Here is a 21,577-nt window from a genome sequence, read left to right as displayed (position 1 = left end):
CTTTACAGTGGTCAAGGTGGCTCCTCAGAGCCCACAGGAAGAGGATCTAGAAAGAATCTTATGAGCAGCTCTGGAAGACTGTGGAGGTGGTAAGGACCAAGACTCTCTGGGGAATGAGACTTAAGAGCAGAAGTTTTGCCACCTGATTCCAGGATGAGGTCAGGAAGGGCATTGGACAATGACTGGGATCTGGAAGCTTTGGGGAGAAGCCAAGTTTATATGAAAAGAGCTAAACAGAAAGCTGTCCTTCCCCCCAGGGCCACAGGGAGTTCAGCCTTTCTCTTCCTCCACAGGGAACAATAACACCAGTCACAGGGTCACTGTCAAGTAAGCCCATCCACAGAGCCAGAAACCCCTGGGTGTAAACATCAGCCTCAGGAATGGCAGAGCTGTGATTGCCCTCTTTGCTGTCCTGTGACTCACTGGGGTTCCTCAGCCCAAGCAGAACTTTGGAATCTTATTTTTCCATGCCCTTGCATTGTACAGCCTCCCTGGCTACTCCCCTGGGCCTCTTCAAGTCCCTGTCTAAAATAGCCCTAGGGAAACGCCTTCACCTCCCTATGCCTGTCCCATTTTCTCCACCAGTTCCAGGAACCTGGGCAGGGATAGGCACGAAGGTTCTGCTCTCACTGGCTGGCACTGCGGCTTCTCTGGTCCTGTAAGGGGCCCAAGGCAGGGTCCTGGATATCCAGAACTGCTCAGGGACATTCAGCTGCCCACAGCTTGACCCAGGTTGCCTCCTGCCAAGTGAAGAATGTCTTCCCAGGACACTAGTACCACTGGCTTTTAACTATAATATCAGGATAATTAAGCATTTCTGTGAGCACAGTTTGCTGCTGATGCAGCTGCCTGGAGCCCTGGCATTTATTGAGCGCACAGTAATAATTTATTGTCCTTTGTATGCTCAAAAGCCATCTTCATTATCGGCCTAGGACGAAGCTGTCACAAGGGCACGCGGGCCTCGCAAGCTGCTTCACTCGCGACGTCTTTCCAGGTCACCCTTAGTGCCCTCAGGTACCAGGATGAGGTGGGGAGAGATGGGGAGAGGGCTGCTCTCCCATGGAGAACCAGGTTAGAACCCCACTTGCTTAGCAGGCTGCTATTGGGGGTGAGGGTGGCAGGCCTGGCTGGGCATGGGCCGCGCAGAAGGGCGGCAGCCGTGTGCCCACATTAGCAGGGCAGTCCTTCCCCTGAGCTGGCGGCGGCGCGAGAGCTTGTGCTCCCGCCGCTGGGTCTAGTGCGCCTTTGCTTGAGACTTTACGGTAAGCCGCTCCTCCCGCGCCCCCGCCCCCAGCCCCGCGCGGCGATCCCCGGCGCCGACGCCAGGCGCTGGCCGTGGTGCTGATTCTGTCAGGCGGAGGCGGCGGCGGCGGCGGCCCCGCTCCCTCTCCCCGGCCGGACCCCGCCCGCTCTGTGCCCCGTGCTCACGCCCCGCCGAGCCCCCCGCCCTCCCGCCGCGGCCCCGACCCGGGGCGCGGCCGCAGCCAACACCATGCACCCGGCAGCCCTGCTGCTCCTGCCCTCGCTGCTGGCTCTCCCGGCTCATGGTAAGGGACCCCGGCGTCCGGCGGCAGGACGGGGTCAGGGGCGGGGTCCCGGGGGTGGGAGGAAAGGACCATCCCGGCGCCCAGCTCCGCGCATCTGACTGCCCAGCCAGGCACTGCGCTCCGCCGGCTGCGCTGCCCCCAGCGCCGGCCGAGCCGGGCGGGGCGCGGGCTCCGCGGGCGGGAAGCTGCCGTGGCTCCCGCCATTCGCGCCCGGCCGAGACCTCGCCTTTAATCATCTCCCCGGATCTAATGGGATTTCTCTGCTGCAATTCATCACGCCCCCCCTCTCCCCGCACACACTCTCGCGCTCACCCGCGCGCTACCTCGCCACACTCAAGGCGCCTAGGAGAGCCGGGGCGCGTGCCGGGGGGGAGGGCACAGGGCGTTGAGTCGGGACCGTACTGGGGCGGCCTGCGGTCCCGCCTTCCCTGCCGCCCGCTAAACTTCGCTCGACTTTGCCGCCCGTTCCGGGGCCTCTCGCGTCCTCACTGCGGAGGGACGGGGCCGAACGGCGGCCGGACCCGAGGTCGAGATGTTCGCTCACCTCCCTCCGCCTTGGTGCTGCCACGCCGGAGTCGGAACCTGGTATACGATTCCAGGGAAAAACTCGGAGGGCCCAGGGCCCCCAACCGGCTCCTCGCTCTGCCCTGGGCTGCAGCAGCTGAGGTCCTGGGATAGAGACTCTGTCCTCCTCGAAGTCCTTTCTTTGCACCCTCCCCACGACTCGCACACGCCCAGAGCGCTTCCTCCCTTCAGGCCTGTCGTCCTGCTCGGCTCCCCCTCACCCCTACGGCCGCAGACCTGTCACGGGAAGACCAGCACCCCACTCTGCAGCCCCTGGTCCCCCGCTTGCAGTCTGGTCTCCAATTTCATCGGTCCCGGGTCGAGGAGCTTGGGCATGGAGTGGGCACCAAGGGAGTGTCGGGGAGAGGAGGGAGTTCTGTGCCTCGGGGAAGAAAGGTTTCCGAGTCTCTGACGGAACCTGTTCCCCCGGCTCAAACAAGCAGTCGTCAAAGCTATGGCCGGCAAGACGCCCAGGTCCTTCTTCCACTGCAGCCCGTCGGCTGACGGGGTCGCTGGGACCTTGCTTGGAGTTGGGACCCTCCATCCTTCGCAGAATGGTTCGTAGCGCCTGATGTGGAAGGGGGAGAAGGTGGGATTTTCTAACCTCCTCTCTCGATCTTTCCAGGACGTGTCGGAAGTCAGGGCAACGGGGCTGGGGCCAGGCTGGGCCCCTGGACGGCAGTTGTCTTCGCTCTGCATCCCCAGGGATGCAGAAGCCCCTCTCTGAGCCCCTGGCTCCAGTCACACGTGGCCTAGTGTCCTCGCCCCGCCCCCTGGCTGCCTTCACCAGATCCTTTCGTTGCGCCCGGAACTCAGAACTGTTTGTTCATTTGGGAGAGAGGGGGTCCTGCAAACCCCACCCCGACGGGGGTGGGGAGGGGAGGAGAAAGCAGCATCCTGGCCCATCTGTCCCTGGGACTTCCGGATCTTTCTTGGGGTCTGGCCACGTCCCCGGGCTGGACAGCTCCCATGGGGCCAGGGCCTGTGTGTGCCTCCTGGAGGGTAGTGTGAAGCCTTGTGCGTGAGTGTGTGGGTCTGAGTGTGAATGCAGTCAGGGCCCAGTGTGTCGGGGATAGCAGGTCCGACTGTGCTTCCAGAGGTCTGGATCTTGGGTGAGGGCTCAGCAGTGAGCAGGTGTGAGGAGTGTGTAAGGCCGCGAGTATGCCATGCAGCCTCTGCCAGAGAGCTCCCTGCAGGGCTAAAGTGAGACTGTGGGTCTCCAGGAGGATGGCTGCTATGGCCAGTAGCCCTAGGAGCCCTCCAGGGAGTGTAGGTGGGTGTGTTGGGAGGAATCTGTACGCTCTGTGCCCCGGGGCTGTGTGTCCCTGGCCACTATCGCTCTCTGACCCACCCCGACCTCTCCACTGCTCGTGGGGCCACATGCCCAAGGGATATGTGGGGTAGGGGTCCGTCTACTGGGGAAGACCTTTATTTTCACTCCCCAAGGGAGAAGAGGAAACAGCCCTGCAGTGCCAGGCCTGAGGAGAGGGGGCTTGGACCTGGGCTGGCCCTGGAGTGCCCCTCCCTCCCAGCGGGGCTGTGAGGTCCCAGTCATTGGGATGCTGAGTCCTTTCATTGGGGGTCAGTGCATTTGTCCGTCTCAGGGCTCCTGGGGGCTTCAGCCATGAGAAGGCAGGCTTTGAGCAGTAAAGGCCTCTGTCTGTGAACATTTGCTGCCCAGGCAGTGTATCCCATGGCCTTGTGGCCCCTCAATAGGGCCCTCGGAGCTTTGTTCACGCATAGGCTGAGGGACACAGGCTGTGGGATGCCGCTAGGAGTGGCCCAGAAGTGTCGGAAGGCCGGGGAGGTGGAGGCCTCGGGGACAGGGCAATATCCCGCTGGGCCTGGCTCAACCCTGTGGGCACAGTCCCCTATTCCCCTAGCAGCTGCCGGGGCACGATTGTTCCCAGGCGCTGTGGGCCGCTGGTTATTCTCTCAACCTGTGGGCGGTGCCCAGACGATCTTGCCACAAGGGGGTTGGAAAGCAGTGCGGGAGGGGCAGCACATGCCTGGGGCCTGCTGTGTCAGTTTAACGATTTTTAATGAGCAATTACCTTTAGTCATTCTCCTAATTTCTGAATATCAATAAAGTTAATTAAACTCTGCATGTGTGAACGTAGCCTGGGGAGACTGTGAAGGAGGTAGCAGAGACTGGGGTGGGGTTGGGTCTCCAGGGGCAGAGGCTGTCTCCCTGGCTGTGTGACCTTGGACCTGATGCTCCCCCTCTCTGAACTCGGATCCAGTGTGTTGTGGGAAGAAGGAAGGGAGGGTGTCTGGGAGGCAAGGCCTGGAGGAGGAAGGAGAGAAGGAGGAGGGGGGCTTGGACTCCAGAAGCCCCGGTGCCGCAAGTGTTAACAAGCCGGGGCTGCCTTAACCTAAAATGGTAATTGCTGCATCCTGCTGACTCTGGTAGGTACTGGGTTCTGACAGTACATTCCTGAGTCTGGGGGCTGCAGCCAAAGCCAACAGCAGGACCTGCTCCCTGTCTCCCTTGCCTGGCACTTTGGGGTCAGGAAGTGGACAAGGCCCCATGGGAGATAGTCTAGATTCCACTCAGAGTCCCAGAGGTCAACATGGGGGGCAGGAGGCCTCCCTGGGCTTCTGAGGAGACTGGAGGCCCCAGAAACTGCCATGGACTAGAGAAAAATTCTGGGTTGGCTTTTTGCCCCTCATGGGTCTAATCTCATCAGCTTTGGCAGGCCCTGGCGGTGGTCCCAACCTCCTCAGCAGGGTGGCAGCTTAAAATGCCTTGGGGACACTGTGGGGAGCTAATGGGGATGGAGGAGACATGAGGGGGTGGGGGGGCTGGGCTTAATTAGAGCTTCTGTGCCCCTCCTACCATGGCTGCTTGAATGGTGGGGGACATATCAGAACCCCTGCTTCCTTAGCCCCTCCCTCCTCCATCCAGCCCTACGTGCCCAAGCTCTCCAGCCTCCTCCTACCCTCTTTGTCCCCACCTCTCCAACTGCTTTTAGGCCTCATGTGCCAGGCTGGGCTCAGCTCAGGGATACTACACCCCCAACTGGGCAGAGCTGTCAAAGCTGGGTACCCCGTCCCCCAAACAAGAAGGAGGGTATGGAAAGGGGCCTATAGGAAGAGGCTACTTTAGTGAAGGAAACACTCAGCCCAGATGATTAAGAGCCCAGGCTCCCTGTGTGGCCTCAGACATGCCTCTGCCCTCTCTGGGTCTCCACTTTCTGGAGCATTCCATGTAAGATTGCACCAAGCTGATGGTTCCAAGCCTGGGAGCAGCATATCAGGGCCTCCAAGGGCTGTCAAGTCATGCAGATTTCTGGGTCCCCAGCTTACCAGCCTGCTTTCAAGGAGGAAGAGCCAAGATCTGTATGTAAGAGGCTGGGGTGTGGAGGGAGACAATGCTGCCAGCGCTGGTCAGCAGCTGGGAGGCGGGGAGAGGCACTAGGAGGTCTCCAACACCCCTTCCAGACTAATTTCAACAGGAAGCCAACTCACCCAGCCAGGCCAATCTGCTCTCCAGACCAGCCATGTTCTCAGCAGCTTCTGGGCCCTTGTTGTTCCTTCTGGCTGAAATTCTTTTCCCCTTCTGGGCCAACCTGGCTCTCTCCACCTCATGCTTCAGGTCTCAGCTTAGCTGGCACTTCAGGCAATTCTTCAGCACATACATGTGGGGCATCTGCTATATGGTTTCTGAGGGGAAGCCTCACTTGACCTCAAGCCTAGGTCCCTTCTGTGCTCCCGCCACCCCTGGCTTCCCCCAACAAGGCCCTCATCTTGTTGGTTATGAACACCTGATTGCTTGATGCTTCTCTCCAGGGGCAAGACTGAACTCAGGTCACCAAGTCCATTCTGCTTACCCTCTCTATCTTGGGGCAGCTCCAAAATTCCTATTTAGAAGAAGTTCAGGGTCAGCTGCCTGTTTAGAAAGGAGAGGTGGGTGCATGGCAGCTGGGATTGCGTCTTGAAGCTGAGTTTGCGTAGCAAGCACACTATTTTTACATAGATTGTATGTTAGGATTTTTTTCCCTTTCCTAACGGTTGGCCAATTATCCCAACTGTAAATTATAGCCTTTACTTAGTTTTTTCCTTCCACAAATTAAGCTGTCATGCCATCAGCCTGAGATGGCTTGGGGGTAGGGAGCTGATGGCCATTCTGAGAGGGCTAAAGCCTCTGCAGACACCCCTGAGTGCCACCACCGCTTGTGTCCCCAGTGGCACAGAGCCTAGCATATGGCAGACATTAAATACATGTGGAATAAATTCACAAGAGTTGCACAGGTAGACAGTGGCAAAGTTAAGCCCAGGCTTCTTTTTTTTTTTTTTTCAAAGATTTTATTTTTTCCTTTTTCTCCCCAAAGCCCCCTGGTACATAGTTGTATATTCTTCGTTGTGGGTCCTTCTAGTTGTGGTATGTGGGACGCTGCCTCAGCGTGGTCTGATGAGCAGTGCCATGTCCACGCCCAGGATTCGAACTGACGAAACACTGGGCCGCCTGCAGCGGAGCGTGGGAACTTAACCACACGGCCACAGGGCCAGCCCCAAGCCCAGGCTTCTTGACTCCCTCCCATAGCCCTCACCCACTACCTCTGCTGGCTGAGGGGTGCCCTGTATGAATTAAGGACTGAGGTAAGGGAGAGGCAACCCCGTGTCGTCTGGCTTCATAGCGCCCTCATCCATCTCAGCTTCAGACACCTTCACAGAACTTGGAAGGACCCATGTGAAGCCTTGGGAGCAGCTCTGAGCCTGGCATGTCCTCGAATGGAAAGGTAGGGGCTGAGAAGTCATCCAGTATCACAATTCATGTCCACAAACATTTCACATCTCCTAAAAGAGCAGTCCCTCTGGTACATCCATCCACCATTCATTCATTCATTTCACAAACGTACTGAGGTGTGAGGCATGGCCCAGAACCCTCAGGGCCCAAGGCTTTCACATGCCTTTTCTATTTAATACAAGAGACTCGTTATCCCCACTTTACAGATGGGAATACTGAGTTTCAGAGAGATTAAGGCACTTATCCTGGGTTTCACAGCCAATAAGCTATAAAGCTACTCCAAAGCTACCCATTTTGCAAAACCTGGCTGCAGCCAACACTGTGTCCACTCCCCCAGCCTGAGGCACAGCTTCCGTACAGGCAGATGGGAACCCAAGAGAGTATCACTATCCTAATAATAATAGCAGCAAACATTGCTTAGGCACCAACTATGTGCCAGGCACTTTACTAAATGCTTTATGTACATTAGCTCGTTTAGTTTTCATATCATCTCTGTAAGATAGAAGGTATTATCTGCATTTTATAGGCCAAGTTCAAGCCCGTGTTGTCAGACAGACCTAAGACATAAATAACCCCTAACTTCCTTCTAGCACATTTCTGATGATAACAGTGGCTTATCTTCCTGATGTCTACCCTCAATTCTTACTACTATAGATTAGGGACATTTTATCTTGCTCAGTCCTTAGTGGCAAAGGAATAAAACATCCTTTCTCACACTTGAAGGCCAGGATAGAGCACACGGCTGGAAGTCAGGTGAACCTTAAAGTCCTAGTCCAGAGGTCAGTGGCCTTGGGTGATTCTTATTCTCCCACCTTTGGGGGACTTGGTGAATGAGAAGACCAGTCACGTGGGTCCTGGTATCTGGTCTACCCCACCCTCCCCCCTCAGCCCCTGCTGAGGCCTGGGCCCCAGGTGGGAAGGGCCAAGCTTGCCAGAAGCTTAGCTCCTGGACAGGGCTGGGCACCACGCCTGACCCAGCTTCCCTGCACCTGCCTACCTGCCACCCAGCTACCAGCTCTGGGAGGGGAGGATCGATGCTGCAGCCGCTGGCAATGTTGTTGGCCATTGATTGTTGAGATTTCTCAGCGGGCTTCAGAGCAAACAAACCTGCCACATCTCCAACAACAATCCGGGTCTCCGACTGCAGAGTCTGCAGCCTTGCTGGCAGGAAGGCTGGCTGGAAAAGGCGGGGGTGAGAGGTCCAGGCTGGGCCCAGCAGGGACAAGGGGCTCTGCCAGGAGATGAGAAGGAATTGAGTGGGCATGGGAAGGGGGGCAACTGAGAGACTGGGTGAGGATGCTAGGGTGAACCCTAGACCCTGTGCATGCCTTATCTGGTCCAACCTCTACATTTCGGTTCAGCCGTGTTTCCACACTTGGAACGCCACCGTGCATCCTTCTGCTTATTTTAGTTCTGCCACTCTCTCTTTCCCTGACCATCCAGCCCAGAGGGCTCTCTCTGTCCTCTCAACAATATCACCTATCAGGAACTTAGCCTATCCATCCTTCATCCACCCACTCATTCTCCACTCACCAGCCCTCTCTTCAGCACCTTTCAGGTGTCTTGATGGGCAGGAATGCAACACAATCACTGACCTTAAGGAATTCAGTTTGCAGAGGGAGCTACCTTCTTAGTAAACTCAACTGTGACTGTCTACCCAGCTAGACCAGGAGCCCTCTGATTTTAATTAAATGAGATACAAATCAGATGCCAAACAGCATCTACATGATCCAACCACTTGCCTTCAAAAAGACAGGAGATTCCTGGCCAGGGACTGCTCCGGGCCTCAGTTTCTCATCTGTAGAAAGAGGGCTCATCTTTTGGGTCTTTGAGGGCGCAGAAAACCTCTGGGATCCCTGGGCCTGGCCATGCTGGGTGCCCTCCATCACAACTCTTCCCATCTCTGCTGGGTCTCGGTGTCCCCCTAGCACCCCAAAAAAGCAGAGCAGGTGCATGGCCCCTCCTGCCACCAAACTGCATAGGCTGCAGAATCCAAGCAGTGGGTCTCTCTGCCCTCCCCCAGTGCAGTCCCCAGGGGCACAGCTGGAATCCTGCACCCTGGCATCATCCCCAGTATTTTCCTCCATCCCCCGACTCCTCTCCTCCCCACGGGCTCCTGGCTCTACCCTCAGGACCCTCCTTCCAGCTGGTCATCGGGGCTGGGAGGGCAGAACTGCAGTGCCCCTGTGAAAAGTGCCTGAACCACTGAGCAGCCCCCTACAGATGCTCATTTGCATGGTGTTTTATCCCCCTCTGCATGCTGGCTCCTTATTAAAGGCACAGAAGCAGACCCTGCCCCTCCCTACTCCCAGCCCAGATCCCTCCAGCCCCCACCATAGCTTCTCCCTCCCTCCCTCCCTCCTCCCAGCCCAGCAGCTGAGCACCAGCTCCTTTGTCCCCCAAGCAGCCACCTGCTGAGTGTCTGGCCTGGGTCCCACCAGCCAGCAGATGCCTAGGGAGTCCCAGAGCCTGGGAGGGGGGTTATCTTATCGGGCAGTGTGGAGAGCCAAGTTGTGCCTCAGGGAGGAGGGGGCAGCCCCAAAGGAAGAACATCTTCAGAAGCTTGCTGGTCAGGGAGTCAGGACCCCCAGGGTTTAAACCCAATATTGGCTCTTGCTGACTGGGTGATCTTGGGCAAGTCAGGTCACCTTCCTGTGCCTCGGTTTCCCTGGGAATTCATGGTGTACCCCACCTCTCACAGAACAGCATCAGGATCAAAGTAAATCAGAGGGAGTGGTGACAGGGAAGAAACTGGAAGAAACCGGAGGGGTGGGTCTTCCAATAGCCAGAACTGTCCACACCAGGAGAGGCTGACTTTCAGGTGGTCACTGGAGGGGCTGGATCAGAAGCCAGAGGAGCCCAGGGCTGGACTGCTGAGGCAGGCGGGGGAAGTGAGCAGCAGCTGGCCTAGGTCTGACCAGGAGGAGGAGGCTAGCAGTGCAGAGGGATGAAGGTTGGGTCCAGGGTGCCTCTAAGGGCCTTCACTCTGGCTCGCTGCTCTGATGGACGTTGTCTCAGACATCACTTACATCCAGCAAGGGGATGTGCTGGTGATTTGAAACATCTGTTCTGGCAGCTGGCTGGCCCCCTCCTGTTGTGAGGCCTTATTTTCTGACCGGTTAGAGGAAATGAGGGAGATGGAGTCACCTTCTTCTGAGGACAGAAGAGCCCCTGGCATCTCCAGGCAAAGGTGTGAAGATGCGACCAAACAAGGCATGCATGAGATGTGCATTTGCTTATCCAGCCTCCCCTTGTCCACCTTTCCTCACTGCCCACTCAGTTCTTGTCCGTCTTCTGGCAGAACCCTAGCCCTGCCCTACTGGGTCCAGCCAGCTCCCTCTCAATACCCTCCGACCCCCCGCCAGCCCAGGCTAGGAAGAGGCCTGCTGTTTAGGCTGGGGTGGTGCTCCTGAGGCTCCAGCCACCTGGGGGGTGCCCTGAGTCTAGTCTCTGTTGCATCTATATCCCTGTTGCTGCTTCTGGTGCACCCTGGTTCTTCCTTGCCCTGGGCCTCAAGCAGAGGAGACTGGAGGGAACAGGAGAGGAGGACTTAGCCCTCTCAACTCAAGGCATCTGCACACCCAGCCTGGCAGGTTCCTTGGAGGTCAAAACAAGGTTGGGGCAATGGAGAAGACTGAGGGGTTGGGGGCTGCACAGCTGGGTCCTCTGGTGTTCCTGGGAGTTTGGGGGAGAAGAAGCCCCAGATGTGCAGGTAGCCATGTCTGTGTGCATCTCTGCCTGGCTTGACCATCTATCCCTGGGTGTCTGTGTCCATATGTCCCTGTATATCTGTGCCCTTCTGTCCCTGCATCCTAGGACAGTGGCCCTGGGCCTAGGCACAGCAGGCCCAAGCTCAGGCTGGTCTCTCCCCTCCCAGAGCCCCCTCCCCTCTCTTCCTCCCCAATCTTGAGCTCCACTGACCCCTCAAGGAGACTTGTAGCTGGAGCTGCTGCTGCTATTTTTAGCAGCTCTGCACCCCCTCCCCTCCCCCACTCAGCCTGCTGGGGAAGTGGGGAGAACAGGCCCAGCCTGGGGAGCGTCACAGGCTGGGGTGCTGGGCAGATAAGGCCCTTTCTCCTCAGTCCCTCAAGGCCATGGAGGTAAGGGGAGCCTGGGATGGTGCACAGGTGCAGAGCCCATGCCCAGGGACAAGTTAGTCTTCATCCCACCTGTCGGGCTGGGAGGAGGTCCCAGGCTGTCCTCCCTCTGCTCCCTCCAAGTCCCTAAGGGCAGAACCTAGGCCTCTCGTTCTTCCCCAGGCAATTTGGAAGTAAGGCCTCACCTCCTGGGTCTCCCCTACAGAAGCTGGAGATGCAGAGAGGGGCTCAAAGTGTCAGGAAGTCAGGGGGAGGGAGGTACACCTGAATGAGGTGACCCCTCCCCCCCCCCCCACCCCGACCTAGGGGCCTCTGACGCTGCCCTTAGCAGTTCCTAGAAGGGTTTCAGGCCCTTGCTACAGCTCAATTCTGCCAAAGGGCCACCAGTAGAGCAATAGAGCCCCTAGCCCTTCAGATCCTTGGGGCTTCTGGCTCTCCCCGCCGAAAGCTGCCCCCGCTGCTCTGGAAACTGACACCAGCTGGGAAGCAGTAAGGTACAGCAGTTCAAAGGGCCTGAACCAACCCAGGCACCAACCACGGAGGCAGCCCTGGCCCCTGCAGAGTGGCTGCCTGCCCTCTGGACTCAGGCTGCCATGGCTTCCAGAGGTCTTTTATTTCTGCAACTGTTCTTCTGTCTGTCTCTCGAGCTCAACAGGGCAGGGATGGCCGCAGATCAGCCTCTTGGGCCCAGCTAGACCACCTCCCAAGGTCACGGTCAGCTAGCTGAACCTATTTCTTTATCTGTGGGATGGGGAGGATTAATCAGGTAGTGTAGATAAATGGGCCAGCAGACCCTAGCACACAGTAGGTGCTCAAAAGTGTTAAATCTCTCCTTAGGTCCTTTTCTCACACCCCCAACCCCCTCTTTCCACCTTGTGCCCCCCCCCCAGCACAAGCATATACATACTTACACACGTGCACACACGCATATAGCTGAGCCCTCCAGATGCTCAGCAAATACGGACCAGCGGACAGAGATGAAGAGCCTGGGGTCCAGTGCCATACAGAAGGAAAGTGGCAAGTCAACAGAGCACAGTCCACCACCGCCCACCTTGAGGCTCCGTCAGCTCCTGCAGTGGGGCACTGATAATAGAGGAGCTGTGATTCTCCACCCCCCACCCAAAGACTTCCTAAAAAGCCAGGAACCAAGTACTGTATGAAAAACCAGACAAGCCCAGGGAGGGCAAGAGAAGCCTAAGGTCACACAGCATGTCAGTGGCAAAGCTACCCCCATGCTGGAATCAGGGCTTTGACAAGCCCTCGCCAGCTTCCTCAGCTTTCACAGCTAAGAACAGACGCTCTAGTGACCTCCAGGGGAGAGAGAGCCCACATCAGCATTAAGGACCAAGGCACGCAGGGAGTCTGGGCTCAGGGACCCTCCATCCCTAGCCCACTCTCTCAATCCATCTCCTCCCAGATGCAGCTGACAAAAGCAGCCAGAGGGTAAAGGTCACAAGGTCAGAGAGGTGACTTTGGCCCTGGTAGAGGGAACAAGGCTCCTCATCTGACCTACAGGCCACAGAATCTTGGGGCTACTGGGCTGGTCATACATCTCAGAAGTGGACACAGGCACTGGAAGCAACCTCAGTGGTGTTGGCTTTCGGACTTCAGGGTGGGGGCTGGGAAGGGGCAGCAGCCCAGAGATGCTGATCTGGGGCCCAGAACAGTACCGGCTCTTGGGCCCTGGCACGTTATGGCCATGTCTTGCTGGGCTCAGTGGCTGAGAAGAACTGTCCTTTGCAGGTGCCTGGAGGTGGGTAGGCAGCAGAGGATGGAGGGGATGGCTGCTCCTCCCTAGGTCAACCCCTGTCCCCCAACTCCACCCCTGGGCTGGGCTGGCCATGGTACTAGCTCCTGGGAGAATGCAGTTCCTGCCTTCACAGCCTTCCTCATCCCAGCTGACATTTCCAAGCCTTTCCATTTAGAGAAATAGGGTCCCTGCTGCTGACAAGGGGCGGTGGGAGCTGTTGGCGCTGGGGGAGAGCTGATCTGAGCACCCAGCTCAGGGTCATGGCCCTCCCCTGTCCCGGCCACAATACTGCAAGATGGCATAACCAGGTGCAGTACTGGATACGGCAGACTGATTAGTGACCAGCTGGTGATGAAAGTGATGCCAAAGCTGTTCCTTTCACTCCTTCCAGCCTACCCCAGGGGTGGGGGTCAATTCTACTGCCCCCACCTCCAAGGCCAGCCCCTTTCTCTCCCCTAACCCCTACTCAAGGTCCCCAGCCCATGTGCCACCTGTCCAGCCCCAGGAACTCTGGGCAGGACAGGCTAGGGCCCCAGGTCCCCATGGCCAGCAGGCAGGCAGGAGGGGGGAACACAGGGCCGCAGGGGAAGGTGTAGAGCGCAGCAGGTGACGCTGTAGCAGAGGCCTCATTAATCACCTCTCCAGCCCCCAGCTCTGCAGTGGTGAGACCATATTAGATTTTAAATTGGAAAGCAGAGAACGTGGCAGTTAGCTCCCTCTACCCTGGGCCCCTGGTCACAGCCTCACAGGAGGGAGGGTGCAGAGGGGGGAAGAGGGCTGGCCCAGCAGCACCCCAGAGCCATGTCCTCCCTGCCCCCACACATCCAGACCCTGAGGGGCTGTCCAGGCCACACGGCCCTAAGAAGGGTCAGGTTAGGGTCCAAGAAGGGGACAAAGTGAAAAACAGGGAGCACAGCAGCTGCCTCGGGGAGAGTGAATCCCTTCTGGGAGCTAGGGCCTTTCCGGGCTCAAGGACTGTGTAAGACCAGGTTCCAGGGTGTGGCGTCCATGGGCAAGGACAAGTGGTAATTGTGCTCAGGTGTATGCACAGGCCCACATACTCACACATGCAGGCACACATGCTCACATGAAGTACCAACTCAGTACCGCAGGAATTTTGAGCCCAGGCTGCGGAAAAGGCAAACCTAGTTCAAACCCCTCGTTTGCCACTTTCCTCCTCTACCAACTAGGATGACTTGCTCTGCCTCTCAGCTTCAGTTCCTTCACATGTAAAGTGTAAAATATTGATTCCAAGCACAAAAGGCTGGCGCTCTGGGTGGAAGAGAGTTCTCTAGGAGGTTCATGCCTGACCCATAGAGTGCTCAGTAAATGCCCTCCCCTGGCCCCGAGGCCAGGCAGCTGCTCCAGGGCTCCTTGGGGAGTGGCCAGGCCAGGTCCCCGTCCCTGTACTCCTGACTGGGCAGTGAAGTAGGGGCAAGTCAACAGAGCACAGCAGGCACTGTCATGGAACATGCACACACTGTGGCCCCATCCTGGGCCACATCACCTGAGGCCAAGCATTCCTGGCTGTCCTCCATCCATAACATCCTCCTAAACCGGCACTGCCTGAGCTCCCAAAATTACCCATCGAACACCCCACCCCTCAGAACACCAGTGCTCGGCCCAGGTTGGGAAGCAAGCATCATTGGTGGGTGGAACTAATCCTCCTGGAGGAGGGAGTGGCTGACAGGCCCAGCTTTCCTGAGGCCTTTATGAAAACCCTGAAGTCCCAGGGCTCCTTGTCATCTCTCCCTGCCCAACCCCAGGCCCCAGTTTTCCCAGGCCCAAAGGAGGGGAGCAGACGCTGCTACCCCATCTTAACTCTTCTCCAGGACCTTTACTCTTCCACTCTTCCCTCTGAGAAGTGATGAATTACTGCAGGGCTAGAGGTCAGATTACAGAGCTGCACTTTGCATGACGGCAGCCACTCACCACACGTGGCTATTTAAATGTAAATTAATTCACATAAAATGTAAAATTCAGTTTCTCAGTCTCACAAGCCACATTTCAAGTTCTCAATGGCCATGTGTGGCTACTGGCTACCGTCTTGGACATGCAGCTATAAAACATTCCCATTGGGGCCGGCCCAGTGGCTCAGCGTTTAAGTGCACACATTCCGCTTTGGCAGCCTGGGGTTCGCCAGTTCGGATCCCGGGTGCAGACATGGCATCGCTTGGCAAGCCATGCTGTGGTAGGCATCCCACATATAAAGTACAGGAAAATGGGCACGGATGTTAGCTCAGGGCCAGTCTTCCTCAGCAAAAAGAGGAGGATTGGCAGTGGATGTTAGCTCAGGGCTAATCTTCCTCAAAAAAAAAAAAAATCCCCGTCATCGCAAACAGTTCTGTTTTACAGCACTGCTCTGGGGCTGGATGACCTTAGGGTTTAAATCTGACACATCCAAACTGTAACCTTGGAGACCGCATTTCCCTGGGTCCCAGTTTCTTCATCTATAAAATGGGACAATCAAAGTTCATATCTCATAGAATTATTGTGGGGATTAAATTAGTTAATTCTGGTAAAGCACTTAGAAGGGTGCTAGGTGTGTGGTAAATTCTCAGTAAACGGTAGCGTTCAATATTTTTATTCACAGAGCCCTTTAGGACTCACCAGATCCTGGAATGTGGGAGCTGGCAGGGCCCTTAGATACTTTTCCCATTTTACTGATGGGGAAATGGAGACCTGGGTTGGGGAAGTAATTTGAGCAGAGGGACCTAGCCTGTTAGGGGCAGGACCAAGACTGGTGGGCTGACTCTTGGCTATTGCCCACTACTCCTACCCATGCTCCTTTCATCTGCCAAGAAGACCTCAACCCTGGAGATGCTGAAGACCAGGGTTACCCATCACGCCAGCCCGGACAGTGGGGGAGGTAGCTGCCCCTGGCAGCAGAAAGCAGTGAACTCTCTGTCCGTGGAGGTATGCCCACACGTGGTAGACAGCCCCAGAGTATTGGAGGGTTTACTCTTCATAGCAGTTGGGCCAGATGTTCTCCAAGCCCCGATATCCTGAGTTCTATCCCTGCCACAAGTTTGCTGTGTGACCTGGGAAAAATTCCTGGACTCAGTTTCCTTCTGCATAAATGAGGGAGAGATGAGATGCTCACAAAAGCTACAAGGACTCAGATTCTGGGGACCAGCCACTTCCTTGCCTGGAGCTTGGCCAAGAGGAGATGCCCCATTCATATTTGTGCTCCAGATTTGACTGGACTGCCAGGGGCTGACCAAGAGAGGGTAGTGAGAGGATACGATGGGGGGTGGTCAGTGGCAGGGGAGAGAGGGTAGTCTGGGGCTGGGGTACCCACAAGCTTGGACCGGCAGAAACTCTTCATCAATTGACAATTGGGGCTGTGCTGGGGCACTGCCAAGGGCTGGCTGCCCATCTTCTCCCTGTAGGACCCGCCCCTGCCCTCCCCTGTTGGCCAAGGGCCAGGCATTTTGGGGAGCAGGAAGTCTTCTGAGTATACAGATGGGCAGAGTTCCAGCTTGGAAACTGTGTGCCCTGAACCCACCCTTCACTGTGCCTGGCACTGGGGGTCAGTATTTGTCAACAGAGATGTGGGAAGGGAGATTCCTCATACTGGATCCTTGCCCAAGGACATAAGTGGTACATGTGCTGAGGGCCCACCAGGAAGTGCACCCAGGAAATCAGAGGAAGGAGCTGTTGTCACCCACTGGGCCAAGCAGGACTGGCTCTCCAGAGGCCGGGATAGGAGCTGGGCCTGATAGGATGAGGAGGGTTTGAAGAGACAAAGTAGTGAGCATATGGGGCAGAAGGAGGAAGGCACCTGTTCCGACAGGGAAGGTCCCTTTGAGTGTCTCTCTGTGCCCACCCCAACCACTGCCCCTTCAGGATGCCATCAGGACTTCCTTCCCCATCACCCCAAGCTGCAGGGCTCCCAGCACAAGTGCCCTGGAATAGTGATGGCCAGGCTGGTAGGGAGAGAGGAGTCAGGAGGCCCCAGGACCTACAACTGAGGGCCACTGGGAGTCATGAACAGAGCTGAGCTATGGAGCTGCCCAGATTTGGGTTCTGGTCCCAGGCTCTGCCACTCATGAGCTGTATAACCTTGGAAAAGTTACTTAACAAGTCTGAGCCTCAGTGTCTTTATCTCTGGGGATAATGACCCAAACCTCCCTGGAATAAGGGAAGGATAAGAGATTACACGTGAGGGTGCTAAGTGCATAGAAGCCATATCTTCTAGGTGACCCTGGAGAAGCCATACCTCAGCTCTGGGCCTCAGTTTCCCCATCTGTCATATAAGGCTTATATTGTCTTCCCTGTTGATACAAGTAGTCAGACAGCAACAAACCTACCTCAGATGCAGGGATACTGTGGGGGTAATTATTACTTCAGTAGCACATGGAATCAGAAGCCTCTAGAACAGGACCTCAGGCCTCAGGGGCCCTCTTTGGCCCTGTCAACCTCTAGCCGGGGCCTCTCAGTTCAGAGGCAAGGCCTGGGCCCAGTGCAACTGTCACTATGGAGACCAGGCTCTGGCTGGGGGGCCTCAGGCACTCTTGCCCCCAGGGCCCCTCTTCCCTCCCTCAGCTCTGGGATAATGGGGGTCTGCAGGGGCCAGGCCCTCACTAATCCCCTATTAAAACTTGAAAGGGGCCAAGGAACCTCCAGAATAAACTCATTAACTTTTATGGGATAATAAATGGATCCCATTAAATTCTCATTCTCCCTATGCTGGGCCAGCTTAACCTCCAGAACCCAGAGGGCTGGGCTCCCTGCCCACTGTATCCCCCAGGCTCCCCCTGAACCCTCCTGCTGTCACGCTCCCTCCTCCCCTGAGCCACCCGAGAGCTGGGGCTGCCACAAGGTGGGGATCAAGCCTAACCCCATCTAGAGCTCTAGGGGCCCCTCCTGTGCCTGCCTCCAAGGGGCCAGCAGCTTGGGCCCTGGAGGAGAAATGTCTGGTATCTCTGCAGGGGCTGCCAGAGTGACAGGCAGCCCCTCCTGCCCTTGCACAGGATGGGGTGGGCTGGCAGATGGAGGATATGCCTGTCTCTAAATGGTCCTTGCCAAACCCAGGATGTCCCCACTCCACAGATGAAGCAACAGAGGCTCAAATGGGCAGGCCCTGCCCGGGTCACACAACTAGTGAGGCATAGATTCGGGATTGGAACCCAGAGGTTTTCTGGCTGTCTGGTGCAGAAAGATCTGCAGAAACAATAGCACCAAGGGGGCAGCCCAGCTGGCCCTGAGGTGGCATCTGGAGTCTGTTGCCTGATGCAGTGGTTCCCCCAGGCAAGGACACTGCATAATGACCCCCACCCTTCATCACAGCCTCCACCCAGACCGATTCCAGCTCTCCAGCTCACCAGTGCTGTGACCCCTGGCAGCCTTCTGGGCCTCACTGAGCCTCAGTTTCCCCATCTTTAAGACAAACACAATAACACCTACCTAGCTGGACATTATGAAGAAGAGTCTCCAGTTATAGCTGCCCCTAAACAGAGGCCAGACCCCTGATCCTGGCCCGAGTCTTTCAGGGGTGGAACATAGGGCCCCTCACCTCTACCCCCACCCAACTGGGCCCTGGGGAGGAGGGCGGCAGGGCAGGAGCATTCCCTGGGAGGTGCTGGCTGGGGCTGGGGGGAGGGGGCCTCCAATCCCAGGAGGGGCAATGGGGGGCAGTGCAGGCCGGGAGGCGGAGTGGGAGAGAATCCACCGGGGAGGCATCCTGAATGGCTCATTAGTGCCAATGAAAGCCTTTTTTCATTTCGTCTAAATACTTTAAACAGGGCTCCCTCCGATGTCTATTTGCATAGCTTAAGAGCTAATGCGTGGGGAGGGCCCAGGCAGTGGTGGGGCCAGCTGGGGCTGGGGGCCACCGGGAAGCTCCGGGCCTCCTCCGCCTTGGGGACAGCGCTGGGGGGAGGGGAGGGGTGATTCCCTGACAGCCCACTTGGAGGATGCAGCCCTGGCCCTGCAGCGGGGACAGAGCAGCTGCGAGAGTACATGCCTGTGTTCTGGCACAGGTGGAATGCACAGGTGGGGATCACGGGGTCCTGTCTTGCTGGGGGCCAAGGCCCTTTCCCCTACAGACACACAGCCTTGAAGGTGGCTGCCCTTTGTACGGGTGGGGCAGTATTTTTTTTTAAGATTTTATTTTTCCTTTTTCTCCCCAAAGCCCCCCAGTACATAGTTGTATATTTTTAGTTGTGGGTCCTTCTAGTTGTGGCATGTGGGACGCCGCCTCAGCATGGCTTGATGAGCGGTGCCATGTCAGCTCCCAGGATCCGAACTGGGGAATCCCTGGGCCACCGGACCGGAGCACGTGAACTTTACTTGGCCACAGGACAGGACCCCACCTCATCTTATGGCTGACATGCTCAGGCTCACACATACGGCCACACAACAAGGAACGAGGTCCCCCAGAGAGGAGAGTCCTCACCCCGGGACAGCCTCTCCCCACCCTAGAGGTCTGCCTCAGTGTTGCCTTAGCAGGGGGCTGCCCAGCCTTGGCGTGTGGCCTTTCCCTCACTGCCCCCAGAAAACTGGTATTTAGAGTGTTCAGATTCTCTTAAGCCTTTCCAGAGGGCCCATCTTACAGCTAAGGACACAAAGGCTCTGAGAGGCAACTTGCCCAGGTTCTCATGACTTGTAAGTGGCAGAGCTGACACTTGAACCCAGGTACTTGTGACTCAGTGCCCTCAGCCCTGCGGAGCAGTGTTGTGGACTCTCTGGTTTGTGTCCCAGACTCAGCTGCACTTTGGGCCTGGAGTGAGGGCTCCCTGGGTCCCAGCCAGAGGCTTCCTGAGGGCCCAGCTTGGCTCAGGCTCAACTCAGGTCCTAGATATCAGAAACTCTGGCCCCAGCTCCACCTCTAACCTGCATGAGACCTTGGACAAGGCCATTCCTCTCTCTGGGCCTGGGTTTCCTCCACTGGCCAGAGTGTTCTCTGCAGGGTAGCTCCGGGCAGGCTGGTGTGGAAAGACTATGACTTTGAAGCCCAGTTAATATAGGTTCAAATCTCAGTGCCACCACTGTGCAACCGGCAAGTCCTCACCTCTCCTCTCTAGGCTTTGGGTTCTTTGTCTGTCATGTGGGAATAATATTCTCATCTCACAGAGTTGTAGCATCAATTAAATAATACAAGGTCTGGGAACAGCCTGACTCAGTGTCTAGCACGCGGTACGTGCCTGATGAGATTGGATACTGGGTCCCTGACACCTCCTCCTACTGTCCCCTGCATCGCTCTCTCCCGGTTTGTCAGTCTCTGCACGTTTGAACTCAGTCAACCCAGGCAGAGAGGACCCCAGGAACCTGGGTGGGGGGTTGTCACAGGGCCTCAGGCTTCCATCAGAGACAACCAGGGTGTCTGGAGATGCCCTCTCCCCAGAAGTGGCTTGTCTCCCAGAGATTATCTTACCCTCCCTGACAGTGGGTGGCACCCTCCGGGACCAAGTGGCAGCTGATTGCAGAATCAATTTGCTCGTTTGATATGCTATCTCGATCCCATTTAACCAAGTGCTCAGTCCCCCCAGATAATGCAATCAGTGCAATCGACAGTGACGGGAGGTGCCCATTAGCTCCGCTCCATTGCCCAGCACCCACCTGGCAGCCAGCGGGAGGAGCTGTGCCCGCTATGGTCCCTTCCTGAGACAGAGGTTCTCTTTGCACTCCCTCTCCCAATGAAGAATCCCACAGGTACGTACCCTGGGAGCTACAGACCATTTCTCTTCTTGGGCAATCCTGGAAAGGGAGACTGGAGCCCCAGGGGCTCCAGTCTACATAATGAGAAAGGCTCTTCTTCCTTGTGCCATGCTAAGATCAGTCTCAGCTCATCTGGCAAAGACTGTGTGACATCTGTGGGGTGGGCAAAGAGAGTGGCCTTGTCCTGGCATGTCACATGGCAATGCCTGGACCCTCCATCACTGACTCAGATGAAAGACCCAGGGTACCGCAGACCGTCTGCTCCAGGGGGTATGGGTCTGGCTGGGCATCTAGTCCGGGCACTGTGTTGTCAGGGTCTGGCAAAGAATGCCAAGGCACAGATGGGCAGCTTTAATGGGCGTCTCAGGAGACAGGGGTTGGTCCCGGTTGCTCAGGGCTTTGGGGTACCGGGGCCCCTCTGACCCAGAGCAATGGAGAACCATGTGACCTGCACCCACCTCCCCAACCCCAGTTTCCTCCCTCCTCCCATTTGTCTGACACATCAGAGCTGCCATGGTCCCCTGAACAGAATGTAGGCCATCTGCTGCTTCCTCACGCCTGCCAATCCACGGGGTGGGTGTGAGCCTGTGGAATGACAGCCCCATCACAAGACCACAGAGGAACCGACCTTCTCCTTGCAAACTGTGTTATCTCGCTCTGGCTGTGTTTCCCTTCAAGTCCTCATGCAGCCATTTGAGAGCTGTTAGAAGCCGAATACCCTTCCAGCCTTCTCAGAGCTGCAAAATTCTATATGAGCTGAATCTGGAGCCAGCATCCACTGACCTTTTCCTGGCAGTTACGGATCTGGGGAGCCTAGTGGGCCACAAGCAGAATATGCATCATCTGTCCAGCAGCTGTGTGGTTGAATAAGTCAATATAATCAATAGCAGAGCAAGCAGACCAGCAATAGCAAATAAGTTTCATCTTCCATAGCCTATCTAATCCATTGGTAGGGGCTGCCTGGGTGACTCTGCTAAGAAGGACTCTGAAGTCCCATGTGGGCTCAGCAAGAAATAACCAAAATTGGTTGACAATGTCTGCCATGGATTGGGGGGGTACATGGGTAGCATGCCAAATGAGCATTCTATCCTGCTTCAGACCCTACCCTAGATGGATCCTGACTAGTATCACAAGAAAGATAAAGAGAATTCAGAGAGACATACCAAATGGGAAAGGGAAGTAATATTATCTCAGTTAGTCCTAAAAA

General features: G+C 56.6%; 2 protein-coding genes across 5 annotated transcripts in view; one reads left to right on the top strand and one right to left on the bottom strand.

The window, feature by feature from the left end:
* PIPOX (pipecolic acid and sarcosine oxidase) overlaps nucleotides 1-2,207 on the bottom strand; it is a 46,643-nt gene extending 44,436 nt beyond the window's left edge. Inside the window, exon 1 of the mRNA XM_070227746.1 lies at nucleotides 2,092-2,207. The gene's annotated coding sequence lies outside the window, so the exon portion shown is untranslated. The remainder of the gene's footprint in view (nucleotides 1-2,091) is intronic.
* The window catches only part of SEZ6 (seizure related 6 homolog), a 45,307-nt gene continuing 24,999 nt past the window's right edge, over nucleotides 1,270-21,577 (top strand). For 2 of the 4 annotated variants that reach the window (XM_023653128.2, XM_023653126.2), the window contains exon 1: nucleotides 1,293-1,547. In XM_023653128.2, the coding sequence (XP_023508896.2) occupies nucleotides 1,493-1,547 (55 nt within the window). In that variant the 5' untranslated portion in view covers nucleotides 1,293-1,492. Of the gene's footprint in view, nucleotides 1,548-21,577 lie in introns of all 4 variants that reach the window. The other 2 variants (XM_023653129.2, XM_023653127.2) reach the window with 2 other exon arrangements.

The sequence above is a fragment of the Equus caballus genome, chromosome 11 (genome assembly GCF_041296265.1).
Source record: "Equus caballus isolate H_3958 breed thoroughbred chromosome 11, TB-T2T, whole genome shotgun sequence".
Lineage (NCBI taxonomy): Eukaryota > Metazoa > Chordata > Mammalia > Perissodactyla > Equidae > Equus > Equus caballus.
Note: the sequence above shows the minus strand (reverse complement) of the source record. Positions and strands in the feature narration are given on the sequence as shown.